The 27,131-nt window shown below is 34.9% G+C and overlaps 4 protein-coding genes across 4 annotated transcripts; 1 reads left to right on the forward strand and 3 right to left on the reverse strand.

The window, feature by feature from the left end:
• Positions 1–198: 198 nt before the first annotated feature.
• Positions 199–8,924, forward strand: LOC132286477 (protein NUCLEAR FUSION DEFECTIVE 4). The gene is made up of 3 exons (XM_059788825.1): positions 199–692; positions 6,780–7,681; positions 8,082–8,924. Exons 1-3 carry the CDS (start codon positions 369–371, stop codon positions 8,545–8,547), a joined length of 1,692 nt encoding a protein of 563 aa, XP_059644808.1. The 5' UTR covers positions 199–368; the 3' UTR covers positions 8,548–8,924.
• Positions 8,925–9,403: 479 nt separating this feature from the next.
• Positions 9,404–10,497, reverse strand: LOC132286479 (uncharacterized). The gene has a single exon (XM_059788827.1). It carries the CDS (start codon positions 10,219–10,221, stop codon positions 9,652–9,654), a length of 570 nt encoding a protein of 189 aa, XP_059644810.1. The 5' UTR covers positions 10,222–10,497; the 3' UTR covers positions 9,404–9,651.
• Positions 10,498–12,353: 1,856 nt separating this feature from the next.
• On the reverse strand, positions 12,354–13,469 carry LOC132286478 (uncharacterized). Its single transcript, XM_059788826.1, has one exon. The coding sequence runs from the start codon at positions 13,400–13,402 to the stop codon at positions 12,815–12,817; it is 588 nt and encodes a 195-aa protein (XP_059644809.1). The 5' UTR covers positions 13,403–13,469; the 3' UTR covers positions 12,354–12,814.
• Positions 13,470–19,324: 5,855 nt separating this feature from the next.
• On the reverse strand, positions 19,325–21,692 carry LOC132283222 (amino acid transporter AVT6E). Its single transcript, XM_059785148.1, has one exon. The coding sequence runs from the start codon at positions 21,384–21,386 to the stop codon at positions 19,905–19,907; it is 1,482 nt and encodes a 493-aa protein (XP_059641131.1). The 5' UTR covers positions 21,387–21,692; the 3' UTR covers positions 19,325–19,904.
• Positions 21,693–27,131: the final 5,439 nt, after the last annotated feature.

Here is a 27,131-nt window from a genome sequence, read left to right on the forward strand (position 1 = left end):
GACCAGTAACAATTGTGGGGGATTAAGTTCTTCTCTTTTACCCAATAAAATTTCAAGATGTCGGATTGTCATGTAGATTATAAATTTGAAATATTACAGTGTTTCCAACTACAATAAAGATGCTGACTTGTTTGGCCAAAACAATTAAACTTCAAAACAACACTGTCCCAATCTGAAGAGTCGTGCACATTTTTTTTTTTTTTTCTTCCCCTCAAACTCTCTTTTTCAATCTACCATCAAAAAGACACCAAGTTTCTCTCTCTACTCTTACCCTAGTAGGAGTATTGTCCTTTTGTGTTGTTGTCTGCTTAAATAAGCTCTCATAAGCCTATTTCAAAGCTGAATGAAATTTGTCAAAGCACCCAAAAATGGTAGTTGTAAAAGCTGGAAGCCGACCACCATGGGTTGGTCTTGGAGCAGCCATTTGGGTCCAAATCGCTGCTGGGAACTCGTACAATTTCCCTCTGTACTCTCCGGCTCTGAAATCAGTTATGGGTTATAGTCAGCAACAGCTCACTATTCTTGGAGTGGCCAATGATATTGGAGAGAATGTGGGTATTCTTCCTGGCATCGCCTGCAACAAATTCCCACCTTGGGCTGTGCTTTTGGTTGGTGTTTGTTCCTGTTTCTTGGGCTATGGTGTCCTCTGGCTTGCTGTTAGCCAGACTGTTCAGTCCCTCCCTTACTGGGTGGTGAGTTTCGCTCAATTTCCTTCTCTCTAAGATCAATTTTTTGGTACCCATTTGGATCGATTGCTTAGATTAACAATTTAACTGGGTGTGTCTTAGTAAATTTTTTGCATACCAATTGGTTGTTTAATTGCTGTGGAGACTACTGTACGTTTTTGGTACCCATTTGGATTGATTGCTTAGATTAACTGGGTGTCTTATTAATTTTTTTTGTATACCAATTTGTTGTTTTATTGCTTGGAAACTACAGCCTCGTGAGTAAATTTCCCCCTCTGGTAAATTTTATGTTATAAGTATCTGCAGATTCATTGTTATGCCGCATGGGGACTTGTTTGTCTGGAAATACTGGCAGGGGTTCTTATTTCTGGACAAAATCGTGTATACCCATTGTTTTAATTTCTAGAAGGATTTTTGAATTTGGGTTATTGCAATTATGTTCGGTTGCATATACATAGATTGTCATTGGATTTTGGGGATTAGTTTATCACAACATGATAACTCTTAAAGGACTTAATAATGCAACTGCACATCAAGGGAATCACAAGCTTTTCCGTACTTCCCCAATCAAGCATGCCATTGGAAGAGAAGTAAAATTAAATTCTTTTCAGTTAAAATTATATATGCCGTGTCCTTGTTATGACATTCTTTATATGACAAGGGTGATTAGAATATACATTTATAAGTTTCATACAATCATAAAATATTGGATTTTTAATTATCGTGAAGTAATGTTTGTCGACCAAGAGCGTAGCTCAAGTGGTATCTCCTCCTCCTCCCAAATGGGAGGTTGGGGGTTCAAGTATTGGGAACAAATGGGTGCTTGTGTAACTTCCCTTACCAAAAGAAAGAAAAAAGAGTTAAGTGATGTTTGTTGGTGTAACGACCCAAACCCGATGGTCTGAATCGTTAACCAGGTCCTTATTCGAACCCGAGGTCAACTAAAGACACTACCGTCCTTTCCTATGTCAATACATAATATATGTGTCATTCCAGGGTTTATAAAAAATAATAATAATAATAATAAAATGAGATTATAATTACAAAATATGCCAAGACAGTCCACTAACCCCTCAAAACCTATGGAGGAGCGTTGTCCGCCACTTCCCTTCCATATCGTGAAAAATATTAATAATAAAATGGGGTAACCGCTCAGTAGGAAGTGTCTAAGACACACTTCTTACGACCCCGTGAATCCACATAAAACATAGGGTAGAAGTAAACGGGATCATGTCTCGGGGAAAACAAATAAAGCAACGATAATATCAACAAATACATACGCAAGTTGTCTAACCACCAAATGTACAATGTATGCCAATGAAATGCCATGACATGCAATGTCGCTTCCCATTTCCGAAACAATACCGTTTCAACATCCAAACCGTTAGTGCAATCCGACCCAAGGCACCTCCAAAGTGTCATGAAAGGAGGATTGGCTAACTTTCCACGACCACAAGGTAACTCCAAGGCGTCGTATCTGGCCTAGTTAGCTCACGCTAAGGTCTCTCCCTAGTCTCCTCTAGACTACACTAACCACTAGGCGCCTCCTAGGCGTCTGGTTTTCACAAACACTTTTCAAAAACTTTTCCCAAAAATAATTTCATTTGTTTTTAAAACAAACTTTTCCCTTTACTTTTCCAATGGCAATGCATGAATTATGCAATTCCTTCAATATTATGACAATATAAAAATTTCGTACATATCATCCACATCATTTAGGCGTGTTTAAAACATGAATTTCCACACAATATCACATTTTCATATTTCTAAATCGTGGCATTTTACATACTTTCAATTCGCAAATCCAGCAACTTAATTACATAAGGTATAAAATAAAATCATTTATTTTCATAACTACAACATCATTTTTCATAGCAATTTAAAATCATAAGACATATAATACATCAACACTAAGCATGCTTCTTCACCACAAGAATTTAATCATATTCATAAGTTCACTTAACACATAACATGCCTTTATCACCTTAAATACCAACAACCACAACAAACATAATCAAGATAATTAAAATTAAGCATGCTTAGAGTCAAATTAAAGGAAAAATTCACAAGAAATCCAAGAAATTGTGGATTAGAGCACCCCTACCTCAAAATAGATGAAAAGCCCCAATTTACACCCAAAATTCGAAACTTCAAAAGTGCTCCAAACTAGAAATTGCTCCGATCAAAACGAAGGTCTCGACGTGCTCATCAACTTTGCCTTAAGTGGCAAGATCAATTCCCAAAGAAAATCTCTAGATCATGGCTTGAAATTGTGTAGAAAAGAAAAAAGAAAAAAAAAAGAAATAAGAGTGAGGGAGAAAACTGACGTGAGAAAGTGAGAAATGTGGTCTGTGTAATGGCCTTAAGGCCATTATAATGAAACATACTAGTGGGCCCCACAAACAAACAAAACTCTTCCATTATTAACATCACACACACACACACACACATACTAATCAGGATCATTACAGTTGGACTAATGAAAAGAAAATTAATGTTTCTTGAACACTATCTTTATATTTTAAAATTATGTACTTTACTGTCATGGTTTTATCCTACATTTCTAAGATATGTCACGCCAACTATTTGTGCCATATCATGTCTGTTCTTTTTTTTTTTGGTCCATACGTTTTAAATGTTCGGTTAGATTCTATTGTGACAACATTCGAATCTTACAAATTTACGCTGCATGGCTTATTATACACTGAAGGGGTTGGTTAGCTTCCATCAAGTCTACTTTACCATTATCCCCGTGTACTTTGTCTTTATTCCTGCTGCTGAAAATTGCAATTAGAATTTAGTACTTTTAGAGGGATCTTTATGTTCTCAGTTGGCGTGGAGAAATAGGAGAAATACTACTCAGTAGACTTGCCAATCATTCCCAATTGTCATGGTGGTCTTTAAGTTGGCAACTTGTTTTCTCTTGAAAATTTAGCATTACTTCCGAGAAAACTTAATAGTGTCTAGCATGCTGTGATTGGTTTAAAGAACATGGAGCTCTTATGAGCAGCTGGAATCAAATCCGCCTAAAGGAAGTACCCATTTTGCCCATTGAAATTCTGTTTGTCAAAGCTTGCCTTTCATTGCCCATCATTAGACTTCTCTTAGGTCAAATTTTCAATATCAACTTAGTTAGGCCTTCATAGAATTTTTTTTTCCTTCCCTTTTTCACCCTCCATCATTTTAAAGTTATAATTTTGTAATCCCATACTCTTTTATTATGCGTATCACTGTTAATTATGGTCATATAGAGGGCCTAACCTTTCCTCATCTTTCTCCTGTCCCTTCCCAAGTAATAATTTTGTAGGAGAGAGTTTTTGAAGGAAAATGTGAAGTTAAAATTAGAGACATGTGTCAAAGAAATGATGGGGCAATGTTGGCTCATACTTTATCCTGTGGAAGAGGAAGATACAATCTGTTGCTTACCTTGTTATTCATTATGTGGAAGCCTAGTTTACTTTGTTTTTCTTTTATCATTAGCTGGTTTTTTGTTGCAATTTTTTATCCATCTTGAATGCCCTTTTCTGGCCTCTTAGCCTTTTAGGTTTTTAAGGTCACTCAGACAAATTGGTTGTATAGAAATATTCTTCTTTCATTTTGATTAATTTAATAAGGAAGGAGTAGAAGAATATTTTAAGGACATATATGAGTCTAAGGAAGTGATCAAGCATGGAAACTCTACTTGGTTTAGAAAGAATTTTGTGGGATTCTAGTCTTCTTTGTACTCCACTATTAGGAAGGAAAAAATAAAAAAATAAAAATTCATCCTTGTTCTAAGCAGAACTTTTTGCCCTTGGAACCCATCCTTAGCATACTCACGCATTTTCTTGATAACTCAACTTTCAGGGAATCAAGTTCTGTCGTGTTGGATGTGGTGTGATAGCCCAGTGGTAGAGCATGTGGTTCTTGTGGCCAAAGGCCCAGTTTCGAATCCCCATTCCATCAATATGTCAGTTGCTTTAATTTCCGGGAAAAAAAATAATAATAATAGTTCTGTCTTGTGTTGGGAAAATAATAATATATTATGAATGTTGCATTTTATTTACCCTTGGTAATTCCTTGGCATCTGGAAAGCCAGCACGAGAAAGACTGGTGCACTCTGCTTAAGTCTGAAGGAGACAAGGAGGTAAAGAATGTGAACTACTCTAGCATTCATGTGGAAGGTGATAGTCCAGTGCCATTGGTTTTTTCTCTGTGAATCTCAGAAAATGTTACAATAGGTTACAGGTATTTGATATTTCCTTGAATTGGGTGAAGTCTCTATCTTGGTTCTCTAATTTGAAGATTTGAGATGTAGATTTCCCTTCTAAAAGAAGTTCGTTCTTACCTTAGGATCTGGAAGCGAATTGAATGTTCTCTTACTTTGTCTTCTTCACGGGGGTTAGCTTTTCTGGATTTATTTTTATAAAGTATTTACCCTCCTTAATGTATAATTTTAGTTGTTTAGGCAGTTGAATTCCAAATTTAAAGTATAATTTAGTTGTTTGAATGTGGTCTAGAGGTTTACACATTATCTTGTTTATGATATTTTAATTTTCTTGTAATATATATATATATATATGATTGGTTAGATGTTTATTTTACTAAGGTAGAAACAAGGAAAATCAGTGTCTCAGCTCCTAAAAAGTAGTGAAAATAATTAAGTATAGACCTGTATTTCACGAAGTTACCTCTTTCTTGTACCACTTATTAAGAAATTAAGCATAAGTAGCAATGGAAGAGGTTGATTATGTCCTATGATACCTGAGATACTGGAATTTATATGGAATATTAGAAATAATATTCGATCTTTTGGATTAAGTTGAACCCTGGTCACTCTTTCATTCAGTGTAATACTATAGGAGATGCTATAAATGAATGAAGTATGAGAATCAGTGCATTGCCTCTAGGATGAGAGAACCTGGCACTCTAGTAGGCTCATCTTGTCTGCAACTTTTATGTTTCCATGTACCTTTTTGACATTTCTGAAGGAGAGAGTGTTCATTGTAGAAAGAATAATCTAGCGTCATGCTTTCCAGATCAACTGAAAAGCAAAACACTGCTTATACAAAGATTATACTTAATTTTTTAATTACTTGATTATGGTTTTATTGAAAAAAAGATTACTCGCGGTGACAAGGCCTGAAGGTACTCCCTTGGTGTCCAAGTAGCAAATCAGTCAAAAAGCATCCTGAAATTTTTCATCCTAATGCACTCGATTTTTCCATAACATCTTAAATTTTTCCTTCTTTTTTTTTTTTTTCAGCTTCAGATATTGTGCGAAGAACAGGACCTTGCCATGTTCACTTATGCTCCCTTTGTTTCAACATAAAATATGTGTGTGTGTGTGTGTGTGTTTTTTCCCAATGTTTGGTTGCACAATAGAATGGTAAAATATTTTCCAAATTAAATGAATGATATATATTTTTTTGGTAAGCCAAGTTTGGCAGTTTGATTAAGCTTGGTCTGTAAGTCCCTGGCTGCAATTCAATCATTAAGAGAAAATTATTACTGGTACTATGGTCAGGTGTTTTTTAAGATGGCATCTAGCAAAAATCTTGCTGCCAAATTTTGTAAATATTCCAGAATCCGTCATCAGTACACATCAGACACAAACTTAAGGAGTTTGAGATTTAAAAAACAAAATTGATATTATATTATTTGACATCTTATGAAACTACTAAATTATCCTCAAAAAATATAATATGGCATATGTGAATTAACCATTGTGATAATTTAATTGGACTCATTTGAACAGATGGATCTAAGTTGATATTGTAATTGGGTTGGAATTGGATCTTGATCTAACCTGTTGACTGCTCTAGTTCAGAACTCCTGGTGAAGGTCCGTTCCAATATATCCCTATACCAAATGGAGGAAATAATATCTATGATTAATATTGTTGGAAAATTCCTAAAATTCCCTTTCTCCTTTCTTTTTTTTTTTTTTTTTTTTCTTTCTTGCATTTAGAATCAATTTGTTTATTTACAGTCTAGCATGCTATAATATCTTAATTTTGTTGTTGCATTCAGGGGCTTGAGTTCAGAACAATAGTGTTTCAGTTCCAGCGCATAAGTATATACTTCTAATCCAAGTATTTTTAATCTCTGGCAGTTGTGGCTTGCACTCTGTCTTGCTACTCATAGCAGTGCATGGTTTGGCACAGCGGTGCTTGTGACTAATATGAGGAACTTCCCTCTTAGTAGGGGCACAGTTGCTGGCATTCTCAAAGGCTATATTGGGCTTAGTGCTGCAGTATATACCGAGGTGTACACTATGGTGCTGAATGAGTCTGCTTCAAAACTATTGCTATTGCTCACAATTGGGCTTCCAGTTATATGTTTGGCAATGATATATCTTATTCGGCCTTGTACTCCAGCTTCTGGCGAAGACTCTTCCGTCCATGTCCATTTTCTGTTTACCCAGGCTGCAAGTATCTTTCTTGCCATCTATCTTCTCACAACCACAATATTGAAAGACATATTATCTCTAAGTAATGCCATTTCCTACACATTGATCGCCATAATGGTTATTCTTCTAATGTCTCCTCTTGCAATCCCCGTCAAAATGACATTATTTCCTGCAACTACCAAGAAATTTGGCCCACCAGTTAGTTCTTCAGATGATTTGGTTGCAGAAGGTGGTGATTCAAATCAAACAGATCCTTTATTGACTCCATCTTCATCGCCGGCATATCTTGGAAGTTTTCATGAAAGTGAAGATTCTTCAGATATAGAGATACTTCTGGCTATGGGAGAGGGGGCGGTGAAGAAGAAAAGGAAACCCAGAAGGGGGGAGGATTTCAAGTTCGGCCAAGCTTTGATTAAGGCCGATTTCTGGCTTCTGTGGCTAGTATACTTCCTTGGGGTTGGTTCTGGAGTAACCGTTCTCAATAATTTGGCACAAATTGGAGTTGCTCTAGGTAATGATGATGCAACAATATTATTGTCTCTATTCAGCTTTTGCAACTTTCTGGGCCGTCTTGGATCCGGGGCTGTTTCTGAACACTTTGTGAGGTAATTGCTATCTGGCTTTGGTATAATAAGTGGTACAACAGTATATCATTAGTTATTGGATCTTAGAAGCACTCCCAAATTACACCCTACTTTTTTGGTTGCAGGACATAAATATGGTTTCACTGTATGTAATTTAGTATTTCTCAATTACTTTCTGAATATAGTATACCCTTATCTTCTTTTTCCTAAATTATTTTTTTAGAATTAATTATTTTAAATTCTTGTTGAATCTGGTATTCATGGCTTCCAACTTTTTCATGATATTATGTAGATTACCGAGGAGGTCTAAATGCATTCCCATCTCAGGATAAAAAGTTTAACCTCAAAGTTGAATGTACGACAGACGATTCTTTTTAATAGTTTGCAAGGGTCGTAAACTTGGTAGTTCTGTTTATTACAGGTCAAGAACAATTCCTCGAACAATTTGGATGACAGTCACACAGATGATCATGATCGTAGTATTTCTTCTTTATGCGTCAGCTCTCAGTGGTACCCTTTATGCTGCAACAGCATTGCTTGGGATTTGTTACGGTGTTCAGTTTGGTATAATGATTCCAACTGCCTCGGAGCTTTTTGGCTTGAAACATTTTGGTATAATATTCAACTTTATGCAGCTAGGCAATCCTATTGGTGCACTTCTCTTCTCGGGTGGTCTTGCTGGTTATATTTATGACTTAGAGGCTGAGAAGCAAGGAGGGTCCTCGTGCTTGGGTGCCAATTGCTTTAGAGTCACATTCCTGTTTCTGGCCGGTGTCTGTGGTCTGGGCACTATATTGAGCATTATTCTCACAGTCAGAATAAGACCAGTCTACCAGATGCTGTATGGTGGGGGTTCTTTCCGACTGCCTCCAAGTTCGAACCACTGATTCTCGGAAACTATGCACTTCTTAGAAATTGGGGTATATGCGCTTTATAAAGGAATGTAATAAATTTTTTGAGCTCTAGGTGAATTGCATGTTTTGCACTCGTCACTTTTTGTGCTCTGAAAGTAGCTGAGCTTCAGTTCTCTCTCAACTAACGGCTTGTCTCACGGCTGACGGTTCATCTGGGAAAGATTTTGAAGCTTCTATGTATGTTGTACCTACATGGAAAAGATTGCACTTTGGTCATCAAATTCTGTTAGTTATATTATTTTTATGAGGCTTGATCTCTCTTTTATTATGGAGAGGATCACATCTTGTGAATTTTGTGTGAATTGAGAAGAGACTTTCTTCCTAAATAAATGAGCTATGACATTATGGTAGTTGAAGTGCAAGTGAGTGTATAATACTAAAACTGTGTGACAGTATATTAATATGCCTTCCTATAGACTTTGGTTACTGAGGATTGTTTAAAGATCTTTCAATTATGTTTTCCTTCAAATCTGATACAAATTTATATTCTTCATTGCATGTGAAAGTCTTGTAATTGCTATGGATTGATCCAGTTTCCATCTGGTTTGCGAACATCCCTTGACAGAATGGTTGATGCTTCAATCAATCAAATCTCATATTTCACTTGATGAAAGGAAAATTCGGCCTCGTTTTCTTTCCAGAGTCATAGGGTCGGTCTGTTTGGTTCAACTTTTGACAGTAGTTTTCTGTTCTCATAAAGTTTGAAGGTTTGAAAAATGACAATGGCCTCAAAGCTGAGATGAGGGTTCAAAGATCATCTATCCTTCTCCACCACTTCCTTATGGAAAATGACAGAAATGACTGTCTGAAAAGAAACTGCAAGAAAATGAAAAAGAAAATCTAGCAGAATGATATTTACAAAAACCAAGTCCTTGGTGGTTTCCCTTTGTATCAAAAGATAAAGACATGAACATGGAAAAGATGGGGACATTCCTTTACTGAAAGAGACACTAACAATAGTGCTAAAGTGGCCTTTTATCACTACTCACAACTAAAGAGAGAGATACCAAGAGTGTTCTGAATCACACAATCCAAAACTCTCTAGTGGAAGTAAACCATCATCAATGGTAAAAATCTTCATGTAGGCTTCAAATCCTGAAACATGGTATCCCACCTGATATGCTCAACACCCTTGGACCAATACCCATCATCATAGCGGTCCATCTTCTCGTCGTCGTGGAGATCATGGATCATTGGACTTGAGAAACTATCAATCCGAGGACCGGCAATGACCACAGGACTACCATTTGTAAGCAGAAGTGTATTGTCTTGCTTAGCCATCAGCAGCCTCTTGCTCTTCTTCTTCAACAAGCCTCCTTTCCATCTCGAACAACGCCTTGGCACCACCACAAGAGCTGAGTCCTCACGACGAATCCATGTCCAGATGTACTTTGCAAGACACCTGTTCGTTCTCTTGATCGCGACAATAAGCCTTGACATGGGATGTGAGCTTCCTCTTTCCTTCCTGGCAAGCTTGAGAATTTCAAGCCTGTGTTTGGCTATGGAGATGCCCATGCTTTGAAGGAACTCATGGTTGAAGTAAGCTATGTCGTCTTCTTCAAGCTCATTGTGAGAAAATGCTAAACCATACTCATACACAAGGGAAGAGTCAAGGCCTGTTTTTGATAGCCATGAGAACCAGTCCATGGGTTGTTGTGTGGTATGGATATGCTTGCATTCAATGGATAGATATATGTGTATAAAGTAGATGGTGAAGAGCAAATAGGAAATGAGGGTGTTGAAGTTGATGGCTAAATTGACTTTAATTTAGTTTTCTCATCACTTGGATGGTAGTTGAACTTGAGAGTGACAAAAGAAAAGAAAGGGATGTGGTTGTTTATGGTCATGGTCCCTCCAAAAATGGGATGCAATGTAAAGGTTAAGTCTGTGGGTCACGACTCCTCTGTGTCGTGTGTTTTGTGTTGTTGGGGCAAAATGGGATCGAAGGACTCAAATTTCAACAAATTGCCATTTTGATGAATATAAGCACCATTTGGTAGTTAGCTTAATTCCAAAAGCAATACCTTTCTTGCAATGTGAGGAAAGGATTTACAATATTTTTTCTGCAATAGTAAGCCTAATTTACTGGCCTTTATACTTTGAAATATATCACAATTTTCTTACCAATTTGTGATTTCTCAGTAATATGTCAATTTATCAGATTGTTGGTGCCGTTTTAATGGTAATGTAATGATGCAACATGAGCTATTTCAAATCAAATGAATTTGAATTTTCATTATTTTAGAAAAAATGACACTAACCATGAAACTATAATATCATTTTCAATGGTAGTAAAACTTTAGAATAATGCATTCTGTCACAGTTTCAAGAAAGTAAAAGAAATCTGAATGGGATCTACCTTTTTTGGGCAAGACAAAATGGGGAAGCCTCGGAGAACAGAGCTTTTTTTCTTTTTTTTTTTAACTTTTACTTGATTCTCATTTGTGTTAGGTTTTGTCCTATATCAATAATTAATTTCATGAAATGGTCTTAGTAGTCATTCTCTGACCATAGTTATGCTTATGCAAAACCACCTCCAAATGGTTCTAACTTACACAAATTCTGAATTTTACCATACCAAATGCAAATGGAAAAGGCTAGCAACAATCAATTAATTTGGGGGATATAAACAACATTAATTATGGAAGTGACAAAAAAGTAGTGATCTAGTACCAAAATGTCACTAGTCTAACTATATCAGGTCACTACTTTTTAAAAGAAGATCACAAGTTTGAGCTTTAGTGTCACTACTTTCTAAAAGAAAATCACAAGTTTGAGCTTTAGTAAAAGCATGTGTGGGTAAATACCAACTAAAAAAGAAAGAAAAAAAGAAATAGCAATACATCACACCATATCCGTATTGACAAGAGTCCTATGTTACATAAAATCTTTACAACATGCCTAAACTACACGAATGACATTTTAACATGGTGTTTGATGTGTTAGGTAGTCTTGCACCTAGACATGTAATGTGGTGCATGTATATATACATGTGTGTGTGTGTATATAGATGGCCAACAAAAAGGGATAAATTCTTGAGGAAAAACAAAAGGCATCATGTTTGGCTCTAATTGTAGGATCCACACGGTTACCCCCGTTAATCATGATGGTAATGAATGGTAATAAAATATTTTTCTCCGAACACACAAGGAGTTGCTTTCTCTTTTTCTTTTCTCTTTTTCCTTTTTTTTTTTTTTTCTTTCTCATTTTCCACTTAGCCACTTTGGTGCTTTTTCTTTTTTTCTTTTTTTCTTTGTATGTTTGACCAAGAAAGGGTGTGTGCAAAATGAAATTTGTGACTAGAGGGGTGTTTTGGAGAACATAAGGAAACAAAGATGATCTCTAATTTTTTTTTCTCATATCATCTAAGAATGAGTTTTTATTTTACTACGTATTCATTGCTTCTGATGCAGTTTTCCATATGCTGTGCACTATTTTATTTACTTCTATCTGGTAAGCAAAAATTTGGAGCGGACATACGACCACAAACTATAAAGAAGGGTCATGATGGTAATTATACCATGTCCCATTAGAGTGTTGTGAGGAGCAAGTTATATACAAATATAGTCTTTGATATTATTTGTCAAACAATAATGATAGAGAAGACCAATTCTTTCGTTGAAAATGCTTCCCGCTCAACATTTACATTGAAGTGTACTTTTCACAATGTATTCTCAGGTTTTACAATCGTAGCAACTATAAAAAAATAAAAATCTCCATCCACACAAAGTGCTTTATGTTTTACCAAAATATAAAGAAGTAACAAGCACACAAGAAAATGCTAATTAAATTCCTAAAATTTTAACATTATATAGTCAAAACTTACAAAGAGGGCAATGATCCAAGGATCCAAGCTTAGAAAATGTAACAACCATTCAGAAACAAGGCGATAATTTTTTTTCCTAAAAGATGAGAATATATTGGTGTGTTCGGTACACCGTGTACCGAGACATCAGAATCGTCTGTTCTCGTACGTGTTATGCATGGACGGCTCTAACATGCCAGATGCACACAAAATACCTACTCTTGAAACAGACCCTAGTGTTGCTAAAAAGTGGGCTTTGAGAATGACCCGCCACTAAAATAAAAAACAAGGTCTAATTCTCCTAAAAACAATAAAACACCCAAGCCAAAACTCTCTGGTGGAAGAAACATAAAACCAATCTCTCACCATTCACATTAACATTACAAAAAAAAAATATTTTTTTAAAAAAAACAAAGAGAGAGAGCCACACCACCTTCAAGTAGGTTTCAAATCCTGAAACATTGTATCCCACCTAGTTTCTTCAACTCCAGTCGACCAATATCCATCACCATCACCATCACCATCCACCTTCTCATCCTCGCGAAAATCATCATGAACCAATGGACTCGAAAAGCTATAAACCCTCGGACCAGAAATGTCCATAGGACTACCATTTGTGAGCAAAAGTGTCCCCCCTTGCTTAGCCACAAACAGCCTCTTGTTCCTCTTCAACATAGCACCCTTCCACCTAGAACTATAACTCCGCCTCTGCACCACCACAAGAGCACCCTTGTCCTCGTGACGAGCCCATGTCCGAATACACTTGGCCAGACACCTCTTGGTCCGCTTGATCGCGACAATGAGCCTCGACATGGGATGTGGACTCCCTCCTTTCTCTTTCCTAGCAAGCTTGAGAATCTCCAGCCTGTGCTTGGCTATAGAGATTCCCATGCTTTGGAGAAACTCATGGTTGAAGTAAACTATGTCGTCTTCTTCAAGCTCGTTGTGAGAGAAGGATAGACCGTATTCATACACTAAAGAAGGCTCAAGGCCAGTTTTTGATAGCCATGAAAACCAGTCCATGACTTCAATTGTGTGTGAAATGTTATGTGCTTGTGAGAGTTTGAGATGTGTATATAAATAAAGTGGAAGTTGCTTAATGGACTTACTCTATGGTTGTGCTTTATTGGGGTGGGTGTTAGTTGGAACTTGAGAGTGACTAAAGGTAAGAGTGGCATGTAGGGAATTAAAGGTCATGTTGACTCCAAAAACAGGCCATGTGTGATCAATTTCTTTAGGAGTGAAGAATAAGGTATATATTGCCATCAATCAAGGCTTGGAAAAAGGTTAGTGATTGGTGGGCCACGCACTACTATGTTTTGTTTTTATAGGTGGGGGAAAGTGGATCAATGGGACTCAAATTTCAAACTTTGTGGTGTACCCTTTTGATTTTAGGGTTGGTAATTAGTCCAAAAGCAACGCCTTTTTCTGTATAATGGTTGGCCAAATTTACAGACTAGTTTTTAAAGTTAATTTCATTTAACTTCAACCAATATGGTTGGTGTCATTTGATTAGTAATAGATTGATGAACCTAATTATTAACTCTCTGTTTCTGGTAATCCTTATAAACTACTTTTCTTCATTCATTTCAAAACAAGATTTTCATATCAATCAATTCTCCTGATTTAAAAAACAAAATCATGACCATATGAACATGAGATTAAAATTAGTAAATTGATCCTTAAGGAGCTTTTATTAATTAATAATTAAGTATTATAAATAGGCTCATTACTTTGTTCGACTTTTGGTAATGTAGAAAAGCATTTTTACCAAATCTTACTGAGAATCTACTTTCTCTGGGCAAAACAAAATGGGTAGGTCTCTAGGATAAATAGTATATAATAGTATGAGCTTGATTTGACTTGATTTTTATTTGTGTTAGGTTTTTGTCTATCGTCACTAACTAATTCAAATTCCTAACACATTAATTAGTATAAACATGTATAACATAATATGATCTTAGATTATGTTGAACTTTGTCATTCAGAGCAGTAATCAGTATTAATGATGCTCTATTAGTATAGTGCTCTATCACATCACTGTCATGCAAAACCACCCAAAATGATTTAATCCATGAAGTCTATATATTATGGTTTGACTTGTTGATAAACTACTTGTGTTAGGTTTTTGTCTACCTTCACCAACTAATTTCTAATATATTAACTAGTATAACTATATAGAACACAATATGATCACAATCTGAGTTGAACTATTGTCATTTAACATAATATTGATGATCCTACTATAAGTATAATAGTATAATATTTTTATGACAGACGCCTTTCACCAAATTTACTCAAAAATAATTTAATCTACAAGTATGCTGCGAAACTTAGAATAATGTTCTAGTAAATATATAAAGACTTGACTTCTTGTCTCACTCTTCGAAAACTTAAAAACATATAATGCATGGCAAAAACGATCATAGTCTATAAATTTTGTATCAAGACGTGTAGCGTGATGGTGTGTCAGAACCATTGAATCATTAGTTTATTTAGTAAGAAAAAAGAGGTGAGAGATTCAAGCCTTATAGTGAACATTCAGGGTTATTTACCTTTACTACTAACATTGTCACAAAGTTTACTCAATTGCTCGGACAATAAGTAATTCTTTCCAAGAGTAGAAATACATGGATTTTATAATGTTTTTGTCTCCCCCCAAGTTTCATGTAGCCATATGATCCCATCAACTACAGTAGTGTGGATTTGGATGAATTCACGAGCGCAAATGAGAGTAATTACTGTTTTCCATGTGAAAAGGCAATGGTTGAGTTGTCTAAAATTTGGAGTTTTTGCTTCAAACAAAGAGAAAAGTTAACATTTTCTAATCCACATAGATTTGGTTTGAGATTCACAAGAGCCTAAAGCCAATTGAGTACTCATAGTTTTGCACCCTAAAATTATGACACGGTAAAGCTTTCAGGACATCGTCAGTTTGGGACATAATAAGTAATACAACGACTGCACAAGTACTTCCCTAATTCCTGTAGTCCTATCCTTACTTTTGTTCAAAAGGGTAAAGCATATATCAATGAAGTTATTTTTGTTCCAGTGTACTTAAAAAATAAAAATATTCACGTCGAGATCTTCATAGGGTCAGCCGTAACATTCAGGTGACAATGAAATAACTTTAATATTATGCCGTTCTCTTTAGGTTAATTGTGATATGCATCATGCATATGTCGCTTTGCAATTGAAGACGACTTGAGTTCATGAATTTAATTTTGGTTTGGTAGTTATATTGCTTTCCTGGGCCACCATAATTGAGTTTACAAATTTAGTGAAAACTACATCAAGATTGTTGACAAAATGATGATCTGGTGACATTAATTTAAGTATGCGCGTGCAAGGGGACAAGATTAGCCCTAAACTAGCAAGCTTAAACATAATTAAGTGAATAAATTATAGAGAATAACCATGCCATGTCTATTGTCTACCATTCACATGCAGGAGAAGAGATCATTGTCCTGAATGGTTAGGACACTTGAGTCTCACATGGAAGGTAACTTATAACCTAATTTCTGTCACTTGCAAACTACTTTCAAAAGGCTCGACCAACCAGCAGCAGTTCCACAATACTTGATTATATAACTAGAACCAATTAATAAAGAGACTTCTAAAGCCATTTTATAACCTAATTACTCTCACTTGCAAGTGCTTGGTTTCTTACAAAGCACATACTTGTCACCTTCCAAAACATCCCTAATTATAATTTTTTCCAAATTTCATTACTGGTTGCTTCAACTGAAAAGTGAAAACTATGATAAGATTGCGGTTTTGACAATTCGAACGGTCCTGCGCTTGGCTTCTGCATCCAATCATCAAACAAGCTATCTTCAGTATATATAGATCATTACTTCTCCCAAGCTTTGGAAAAAGCAAAAAGAATAAACTAATTCTATTTACTCTTATGTTTGGTAAGGTAAGTAGGGCATACCCTAGCACCGTACAATCTTAAGATTGAAACTGTTAGGGTTTCTCATTCCAAATGGACTAATTGCAGGGAAATCAACAATTTGAAAATCCATGACAGTGACACCAGAACAATTTCCTTCCTAGGACTACAGTAACATCTAGGAAGGTGGCAATGAGCAAGATACATCTAGAAGGACTATTAGGAGGGGCCATAGCATCAAGCATGCAGTTGGGAAGCATTAATAGATAGCTGCACATTCAGAAGCCAGCAAACGACATTAGGGAAAACCAGCTTGACCACCGGGAGAGAAATTGACATAGAGCGGGAATTGGGAGAGGCATATTTACAAATATATATAACCATCAAAGCTTTTCGTAGAATGCATAATACTCATTTTCCTCTGGGAAAAATGTTTTCTGTATTCAGAGTTCTAAACTGTTTCTTTCAAAGAACTGAACACCAAACATGCCCTAGAATTCCCACTTTGTCATTGAAAAGCATCACCAGATTGGCAGTAATGAATCTGATGTAACTTATTGATTGAGAACATTGTTCTGCAAACAGAGCTGGTGTAGTTCCATCAGCACTACATGTCCTCGAGATTGTGTGGATAAGGTCCAACATATATCAGTGTGTGGTTTGCCAGCAAATGCATTCTAAACAAACATAGAGATGATTTTAAAGGCAGTCACTCTACATTTGGAGATTTATATAGGTTATGATAATTCAGGCAAAAAATAATTCTGAAGGAACAGCAGAGTTTTTACCACTAGTTTTCCTTACCAATACTACTCAAACCCGTCACAGAATATTTTAATATCATGTTCTCTGTATTTAAATGGAACAGTTCGTGGAAAGAACCCAAGATCCATGTCATGAAGGTTCAATAATGAAGCATTGCAAGTCAGTTATAACAACGCATTGAACAGAGTTGTACATTTGATGGGAAATTTGACACTGTAAAAGGATTTGTGGTGCCAGATGATCATCTCCAGTATCACTAACCAGTTCAGTGTTTCAGAGTAGCGTATAAACTATTTTTCGTTCTTTAAGTAAATATTAAACAAACATAGAGACGAATTTAAATGCAGTCACTCTACATTTGGAGATTTATATAGGTTATGAACTTATGATAATTCAGGCAAAAAATAATTCTGAAGGAACAGCGGAGTTTTAACCACTGGTTTTCCTTACCAAGACTACTCAAAACCGTCACAGAATATTTTAAGATCATGTTCTCTGTATTTCAATGGAACGGTTCGTGGAAAAAACCCAAGATCCATGTCATGAAGGTTCAATAATGAAGCATTGCAAGTCAGTTATAACAACGAATTGAACAGAGTTGTACATTTGATGGGAAATTTGACACCATAAAAGGATTTGTGGTGCCAGATGATCATCTCCAGTATCACTAACCAGTTCAGTGTTTCAGAGTAGCATATAAACTATTTTTTGTATCTTTAATTAAGTAATATTCTGGTTATCTACCATCATGCTTCAGTCTGCCAAAAATGTAAGATGAATATAGACCACTATCAAACACTTTCTCTGATAGCTCAATTCTGTGAAGGTAGAGATAAAGATGAATTGGTGACTAAACATGGCAATGCTTTAAGATTTATCTACCATGAGGATTTGAATATCTTGTTAGACTACCAATTGCACCAAAAGCTGTTAAGGAACAGGCAAACAATATATATAAAGCTCTCACACCCTTATTTACATTCGACCCCAACTCACACAAGGAGAGCCAAAAGAACAGACTAGAACAAAGTGCATACTTGCATACGAAATCAGAAAACAGATGCAAATGAGAAGACTTGAACCAAGACATGCAAAAACAAAGCTCTAACACCATGTTAGACTATCAATTGCTTAAAGCTTAAGCCGTTAAGGAATGGGGTCCAACTGTGATAAATTTTTCACATGCAGGTGATTATCCATTCTTTCAAAAACAATTATTTTGTGGGGTAGACAAAATCCATGACCTCTCATGTTTTTATTCACTTGTTCTTGTGGTCCTACCAGTAAATCATTCAGGCCTATTTTCGACCGAATATTGTGCAATCACTTGCTATATCTATTGCATATCTTCACAACTAGTGTTGTCCTTCTACAAAGGAAGTCCTAATAATATTATTCTGTCAATTTTTTACATTACTGAACATTTCCCAAGTCAGATTTATGGGAATTAGGAATCAAACGCCCTTATGCTTAGTATTCTTTCCTTATATGCATCTTGCCTACTGGTCTATAAAAATCTGGGCTGAGAGGAATTCTTCTGTCCATAGTGATTCTAAGAGACCAGCCCTTGAAATTGCTCATCTGGTCCTTTGGAAGTGTTTGTATTTGTCTGGGCTTCTGCTTCAAGACCTTCATCTCCTTCACAGCTTCTTGATTATGGTTTTATACATACATATATATATATATATATATTCTGATTTCTTTGAGTTGGAAATGGTTCATTCCCTTTCATGTTTAGTGAAGATATGCCTTCACTTATCCTTGTTCTTTTGTAGTTCTTTTTAATTCAAACCGTCCCCATTCAGGGAAAAACATTCCATGTTTCAACTTTCAACCTTTGAAATTCATTAAACTAAGTGAAGCCATCATTTTAAAATAAAATGAGCAGGAAATCAAGCCAAAGCAATTTCTAGAACCGTTATCTTTTCTTTTTTATTCTTTTGATTATCAAAGTCCTATGTTCGTGGACATTGAAGGTTGATTATATTCCAGAGCATACAGAACTCCCAATGTCTCAAAGTCTTTGTTATGTAGGAATTAAAATAAATAGAACAATTACTTATCCAATCAAAAAAAAAAAAAATCAATACAACAATTGTATAAAATGATAGTCAAAATTGTGATACCGCTAAAATCAAACCTACAATATATCTTTCTTTTTTTTTTTGTTTTCTTTTTCTTTTTCTTTTCCTGTTTCCCTGATAAGTGTGAAATCCAAGCCCATAATGCAATAACCAACAATACAAGTAAATAACAAAGCTTTATCCAAAAAGTATGCTTCAAAATATCGAATAAAGATACCATAAATCATTTTATTACCAAAGTAACTGATGTATCATACAGTTTAAGTAACCCCTGTTCTAAAAAATTGGGGAAAAGGAAAACAATTTTTTTTTTTTTTTTTTTTTTTTTGATAAGTGAAAATGAAGAGAAATCTTGGGCAAAAAGAAACTACAGCATGAACTATAAAAATGAATTCATTAAAACAACGTACACTTAATGGAACCTCGCGGCAGTGCATTGCTTTTTGCATTCTTCAATCAATCTGTCAATCCATCACAAACTTGTGGAAGATAAATGAGAGAGAGAGGGATTGTATCCAGAAGGAACAAACCCCTCAAATTTTTGTCCAAGTCGCAGCCTTATCTTCACTTCCTAACATAATCACCCCAAGTTGATTACTAGTAAAAAAACTTCACTCCAGTATCAACGGTCTACTTTGTACCCAATGATCTTTCAGTTGACAAAATCACCCAGGTAGCACAGCAACATATGAATTGAAAAGTCCTCCCATAAATAACATTCTGTATAACTTCATCAAACTGATATCTTCCAAAAGTAAGCCTTGAACAGGAAAGAAGGTTACTAAGATTGGCTTTTCATACTGTAGACGTTGCCAATCGTCCCAACGATGCTAACTATGATTGCCATTATCAACATCACCCAAGACAAAAACTTCTCTCCACAGCTCAGACCTTTCCCTTGCTTGCTTAACCGTAATGCAATAAGAGCTGGGAATGTAAAACCCAATGAGACTGCCGTCGTTGCCCCCGTAAACTTGAAAGCTGTCCAAATGTTGGGAATCATAGTAGAGCCAAAATATATAAGTCCTAACAGAACCGCAGTTAAGGCCAAACACCTCTTTCTACTCTCTGATAGAGGAGGTGATCCCTCAAAAATTAGGGCATCTACTGTTTGCCTCAGGGAAAAATGGACAACAGGAAAAACAAGAACCAAATGAAGAATATAGCCAACACGGACAATATAGTTTAAGGCTGTGCTGTAATCAATTCCGAGGTTCTTATCAAAGTTAGTTAGCACGTCAGCTTCAGTATCCTTTCCAAATAGTAGATAACAAGATATAGCAGTCGAAGCATATATCACAATGCAAAGAATAGTTGTGATTCTTCCCACCCGGTTCATCTTCTGAGGTGAGCGTCCTTCAAGCTCGTTATAAATAGGTTGAACATTAAAGTGGCAAACATAAGCATTCGACATTATCGGAATCACCACAAGCAGATCTAAAATTGCCTTCTTTGACCCAAAATCTGGGGTCAACCTAGGAGCCTCAAGTTTCCCTTCAATGAGCTTAATTAATGCTATAACACAAGCAACCACAACAAAAACAACAGCAAGAGCTACTGAAGCAGCAGAAGTCAAGCTCAATGAATCAATCTTATCCAAAGCACAAAGTGGTGCAAGAAAAACAATCAAAACAACCAAAATCAACAACTTCCTATGATCCCACATGCCATTTCCCAACCATTGATCGAAAACACCAACATGATGGAGTGAACCCGACATGACATCGCCCATAATAATTAAATAAACCACCAAAACACCCGCATTGTTCACAATTATTGAAATTTCCGACAAAATCCTAGCAGTTCGACCCAATGCAGATTGAACAACCTCCCCATACGAAGACGCCTTACATTGAACAGAAAACCGGACAAGCAATTCAACACTGATCTCTGACAAAATACCCATTAAAACTATCAAAATAACCCCTAAAATCAAACCTAAAACTTTCATCGTGGCAGGTAAGGCCATAATGCCAGCCCCAATAATCGAAGTGGTAAGGTTAAAGACAGCCCCATAAATCCCAGAACCATCCTTGCCACCAGGAACAATAAGCGGTAGATTATCTAAATCAATATCATCATCGAGATGATCTAAATCATCTACGTTATGTGGTTTGATAAAACCCTGTTCATCATCAATAGATAGCAATTTGGAAGAGCTCTCTTTATGAGAAGATCTAGGGTTTCGAGATCCAAAATCGTTGTCTTGCACTTGTAATTCCACAAAAGAATTCTTAGGCAGAGCTGAATAATTACTATCCATTGTAGTTCATATATAAAGAATTATATATGAGCGATATATGATACGATCAATACATACTTATATATAGAATAATATAAGTAAATGCAAACTTACAGAAATGATGATCTTGAATCCTTCGAATTCTAATTAGACGATAATAGATCGAATTGGGTTTCTGTAATTTGTTGAATGGATTGAAAAGAGAGAAATTGAAACCCTAGATCTCTGGGTCAACGGTTATCTCTCTCAAAGCCCAAAGAGAGAGAATATTAAGAGCAATTTGGATGGAGAGCTTCATATTGGACAACTGGGCTTGGAATTCTGCGCCGTCGATTTGGAAAAATTAATGACAAGTAAATATCGTGTGTTGCGACAGTAGGCTGCTTATAAGGTCCAAACGCAAACTATTGCTGGTTTATGTGGACCCCATTGAAATCAATGGTTTTGGAGAATGCGAACCAAAAACACCAGCATAAACGGTTGTACATGATTTGGTTTCTCGTCAAAATTAAGGAAAAAACGAAAGGATCAAACACCACGTGGACAAACTCACATATTGACGGGCTGGATTTAAACACGTAGGCGACGGAATATGGATAAAGAAACTAAGGTCCTCTGGGCGACTACAAATGGATAATGATACCCAAAACGAATTAGATATGATCAAAATAGATTACGATCCACGTAAATTAGGTTAAGTGCCAAAAAAAAAAAAAAAAAAAATACCCCTATAACACCCTCTTTTAATTTTAATTTGGTGTAAATATTCTTTGTTTACATAAAAAGATTATAATATCCGGTTGCCAGTAAAATGAAATAATATTTAAAAAATAAAGTAAGGTAAAATTATCATTTTAGACAAGAACACGTGTCTTTCAATCCTGATTGATTAGGTTGCCCAATAAAATAAAATAAAACGTGTACAAAAATTTATGTTATATTAAAAAAATAAAATGGAGAAGGGATGAAACACAACTGATAAAAAAAAGGCAGAAGAGGAAGAGAAAGGGGCAAATTAGATTTTTAAATTTACTTTATGTTAATTTTAATCAAAAAGTAGTCAGAGGGGTTTATTTGCACCTTTTCAAAATTTTATAGACTGAAATACGCATTGTTCAAAAATAATAGACTATTTGTACACAAAACCTATATTACAGGGGTTTCTGCACTTAACCCAAAAAAATTCCCCCAACAAACAAAGAGTAAGGGGGACTCGAACACGAGTTCAGTTCACTTCTTGAACTCCTTTTCCCGAGTCAATTTAGAAGGGATTTTGATATCATTTTTCATCTAGCACTCGATTCCCTGCTTTCCTATTCTCATTGCCCTTCTATTCTTGATGCTTGGTTGCAATTGCCTCTGACAATATCCTTGGGCCCGCTAGGAGAGTTGGACATTCTATCAACTAAGTCATTCGGTAATGCTCATCTAAAACGTAAATTAAATTTGGAAGTTTTAGCAGGTTGTTCACTAAATTACAAGCGAGTCTTTCAACTATTGAAAACATTGTCATTTGCCTTCCTCAAGAGAGAAAATTTATTAGATGGTCCTAAGTCCATTGATTCTTAGTGAACCAATTAAATTCAAACTCTCTAATTAAAAAAATAATCCCACAAAAATATTAATATATTACAAATAAATCTCTTGAACTTTCTTTTATGAATTTTGGCTAGTCCAAAATGGTTTTATGTGTGTGTCATGTGGGCGAATTGACATAAAATGAGATGGTCCTCTTTCCTCCCTCTTTTTACAAGAGCAGTTAGTGGGCCAATACCTATGCGGAGCTCCCAAGCCCATCTCTTTAATATTGTCTGTTGTGCGTGTGTTTTTATATCAAAAAATTGGATGAAGACTTTATGAAATTCGAATGCCAGGTTGATATTGCCAGTTTAACCTCCATTGCATATATTTGAATAGGCTGCAAAAGGTAAGCAGAAGCGAGTATTTGGCTGTTAAGGCTTTGGCTTTGTAAAATTGGTTGTTGTTCAAGGTCAGTTTTGTTTTCGAAATTGGTGGTTGTTTGATCCGACTCGAGCTTGAGTGAAGTTGAAAAATTGGAGCTTGAGCTTAGAAAGACCAAGCTTGATTAATTAGAAGCTTTAATGAGTGTTAATAAATGAGCATTGATCTATTAGGATTTTTTTCTTTCCAAGTATACAAAAAAAATTAGTCAAATTTTTTTTGCCATTTATATCATTTTCCATTCAAGAATTTAATGAGGCAACTTATTGTTCATCCAAAACTTAATTTTGCAATCTTTATCATTAATGCTATGTCCGTTACGAAGGAAAGAAGAGAGGCGGAAGGAAAGAAGAGAGGAACACTTGCAGTTTTTTAATTGACTATTTATACCAAATACAACTAAGTGGAGGATTTCGCTTCCTTATTTGTTAGCAATTCACTACAACTATTCGGTACAAGAATCCTTTTTCAGAATAAACAAAACAAATTTCCTTAGTAGAGATGATATAAGGAAATAAATGATAATAGGAAGGATAAGGATGAATCATCCTTCCTCCTTCATAAATTTTCATCCACTCAAATATGGGCGAAAAATATGATAGAATACAAGTAAGCCTATTATAAAAGTTTTAAATTACTAAATCACCCTTCATAAATATTTAATAAATCCCATAAATAAAGTAGTGATGGATTTAATGGTAAAAATAATTTAAAAATTTATCTAATTTGGTGAAAAAGAAAAGAAAAGAGGAAAAAAAAAAAAAAAAAAGAAGAATAGGGATATCTTAAGCATTTTTTCTTGGATTTGGACTTCTATGACCTAATTTGGACCAATGATGTTTGGGGCTCATAAGTGAACTGGGCTTGAAGTCTGCGGCCCAAAATTTAACCTCTTTATTGTGCTATAATAATAACCTAAACTAGACCAGATATTATTATTATTATTTTAATATTATTATTATTAAAAGTTAGATTAATAAATGCAGGAAGTCAAAACCTGTAATTTCAAAATTCATCAAAGACACTAATTATTAGACTATCGAGGCATCTGCAAACTGGGCAAAAGTGCAAAAAAAAAAAAAATCAAAAAAATCCATGTAGTAGTACTACAAAAGTGAAAAATAACTCTTTAGACTGTTAACCCTCGTCTACACAAAATGTTGTAAAAAAAAACAACTTTCGGATCACATCTCAAAATAGAGAGGGCAAAAATTTTGGGACAAATAAAGTAAATTTTGAGTGTAGAAGGCGCGTGATGTGTCAAAGGGGCAAAAAAAGTAACCAGTCGTCTGTTGATCGGTCCCACCGGTCATCTTAGTTTATAGGATCTCGATTCTCGTCAATCCCGAACTATATGAGATATATATATAACATATCGTACAATATTTGTATATCGCGATACATATCATGGTATGTGGATTTGTGGTGTTGGAAATGGAGAAGTCACTTACGTCTTAAGAAAGGACAGTGGGACCCATTGATAAGACTGTCACCCACTTTCAATCAGCTAATATGACCACCATTACCAATCAGCTAATATTACTTTTCCTTTAATTTTCCAAACCAAACTAGTCTTAGAAAAGCGGTCATCGGTTCCATTCATAATTAATTCGTCCGAACAGTTTATCCTTGTCATCATCGAATAACAATACGTGAAAGAAAAATGTTTTCAAACTCGATTATCAATTTTTTTCTCGAATACAGGATGATTGGATCAGTTAAAATTCTTAAAAAAAATTTCGTAAATATTTCTTTCTCTTCGACTCATTTCCTATTCTATTATATTTAGAGAAAGAATCGACAATTGAAATCAGAAGACTTATAATTTTTCTACATGAAATGATGACTTCGTGAGAATAATAAATTTATAGTGTTGCATTGTTACGAGAAGTCTGATACTTCTAAGTCTACTAGGGATATATTTGTGTCATGAGTCATGACACACCACCATTAAAAATTTGAGTATCATATTTTAAATTATCATTATTCATGTTATTTATTTATTTCACAAATAGAGCAATTATCAAACAAGTGACACTAACATAATACGAAGAACCTTGACAGAAATGGAGCAATTGTTAATTTAGATCCACATAGTATGTTAATTTAGAACCACATAATTACAATCAGAATACAATTAAATTAATTATTAATTTTAAATTCACTTATTAGTGTGTCAATTTAGAATTACATAATTATAATCTGAACACAACTAAGTCAATTTTAAATCTATTTATTTTATATTGTGTGTTAACATATGCTGTCAAGTATTACGACGTTGTTAAATAAAAATAAATAAATAAATAAATAAAATAGGTAAAAACAAAAATAGGATCCAAAACCTCTCCTACCAACATGTTAGTTTTATATTTCAAATTTCATCAGTACCTTTATATATAAGTGGTGAAATAGAGTACATCATGAATTTTATGTTAAATTATTGATCGTCTAATTTTTATGAAATTTTTATTAGTTACTATATATTTGTATTTGATGAAAAAAAAGTTTAATAAAGATGAAAAATTCTAGAACTAAACGAGACGAGTGAACAAATTAAACGGGAGGGGTGAAAAGGCCCTCCCGTTGGAGAGTACACCGGTTTAAAACTGTCCCCCTTACCTAAAGAATAAAAAAATAATAATAATAAAATATTAGTGAGTTTTGAACACGGGCCAAAAGCCCTAAACAATACATGTCTTATCGCAATGCTAGCTTCGCACTTCTCCACATCATAATATCGAAAAGAAAGAGATATTTACGAGATTTTATTTTAAGAGTTCCAATATAATCCAATCACATTATATTCGAAAGATGAATCGTCAATTATAATCGGAAGACCTATCATTTCTCTATTAAATAACTACATCTTTTTATAAATACTTTTAATATGTTTTTTAAAGTTTAAATTGATACTTATATATTGGTGGGCCCCAAAAGAATTTTGTTTCTATTGGCGATCATCCGGAAAAGTAGACCCACTTGAAACTTTTAAAGGACACTAACTAAATGGATGTCCCTTAATTTAAATAGCTAAAATACCCAAAAATGAACAAATAAATTGAGAGTAAGGAAGTATATATGTAATTTGATATCACCCCATTTACGGGTTTGGTATGAGTTTTATTTTTGGTATTTTTATTTTTGTCTAGTATGATAGTTAGACTATTTGAACCGAATCATGATTGATCCGATTTGAATCGAATAAGCATTATAAATGATCCGTTCCGATCCGATAATCAAACAAATTATTAGTTAATCAATTCATATCCGATTATTTTGTTTATAGGATATCCAATCCTATAATCGGATTAGAATATTTTATTTTAAACTTCTGCACAAATCAAAGAAATTAAAGAGCAAGAAAAACAATTATCAGCGCAAGAAAAACTGGGGAAAAAAGAGAAAAATCAATTCTGAAGATGATTTTTCTTAAAGGGATGGAAAAAAGAAGTTCAAACCAAAAAAAAAAAAAAAAAAAAAAAAAAGCAGTTGAATAGGTTTTATGCACCCTTTGTTCAGTAACTAAAAAAACTTAGGGCTTGAATAATAACTCCTTAATGGTAATTTTACGGATGGTAAGAAGGAAGAAGAAGAGTAGAAAAGAGATGAAATCCTGCACAAAGAAGAAGATAGAAAAAGTGAGTTAAATAGGCATTTTGTACTCTTTGTTCAGTAACAAAAAAAACCTAGGGCTGGTAAGAACAACTCCTTAATGTCAATTTTAGGGCTTGAAAGAAAAAAGAAGAAGATGGAAAAGGTGAAAAAATAAAAAATTAGGACTTGTAAGAACAACACAAATTAGGA

This window comes from Cornus florida, unplaced genomic scaffold, assembly GCF_030987335.1.
Source record: "Cornus florida cultivar Cherokee Brave unplaced genomic scaffold, ASM3098733v1 CherokeeBrave_3.0.0_Hap2_Chr11, whole genome shotgun sequence".
Taxonomy (NCBI): Eukaryota; Viridiplantae; Streptophyta; class Magnoliopsida; order Cornales; family Cornaceae; genus Cornus; species Cornus florida.

Coding starts and splice junctions, on each gene's coding strand:
- LOC132286477 (XM_059788825.1), top strand. CDS start 369: ATGGTAGTTGTAAAAGCTGGAAGCCGACCACCATGGGTTGGTCTTGGA. Junction 693..6,779: donor AGTCCCTCCCTTACTGGGTG/GTGAGTTTCGCT, acceptor AATCTCTGGCAG/TTGTGGCTTGCACTCTGTCT. Junction 7,682..8,081: donor GTTTCTGAACACTTTGTGAG/GTAATTGCTATC, acceptor TGTTTATTACAG/GTCAAGAACAATTCCTCGAA.
- LOC132286479 (XM_059788827.1), bottom strand. CDS start 10,221: ATGGACTGGTTCTCATGGCTATCAAAAACAGGCCTTGACTCTTCCCTT.
- LOC132286478 (XM_059788826.1), bottom strand. CDS start 13,402: ATGGACTGGTTTTCATGGCTATCAAAAACTGGCCTTGAGCCTTCTTTA.
- LOC132283222 (XM_059785148.1), bottom strand. CDS start 21,386: ATGGATAGTAATTATTCAGCTCTGCCTAAGAATTCTTTTGTGGAATTA.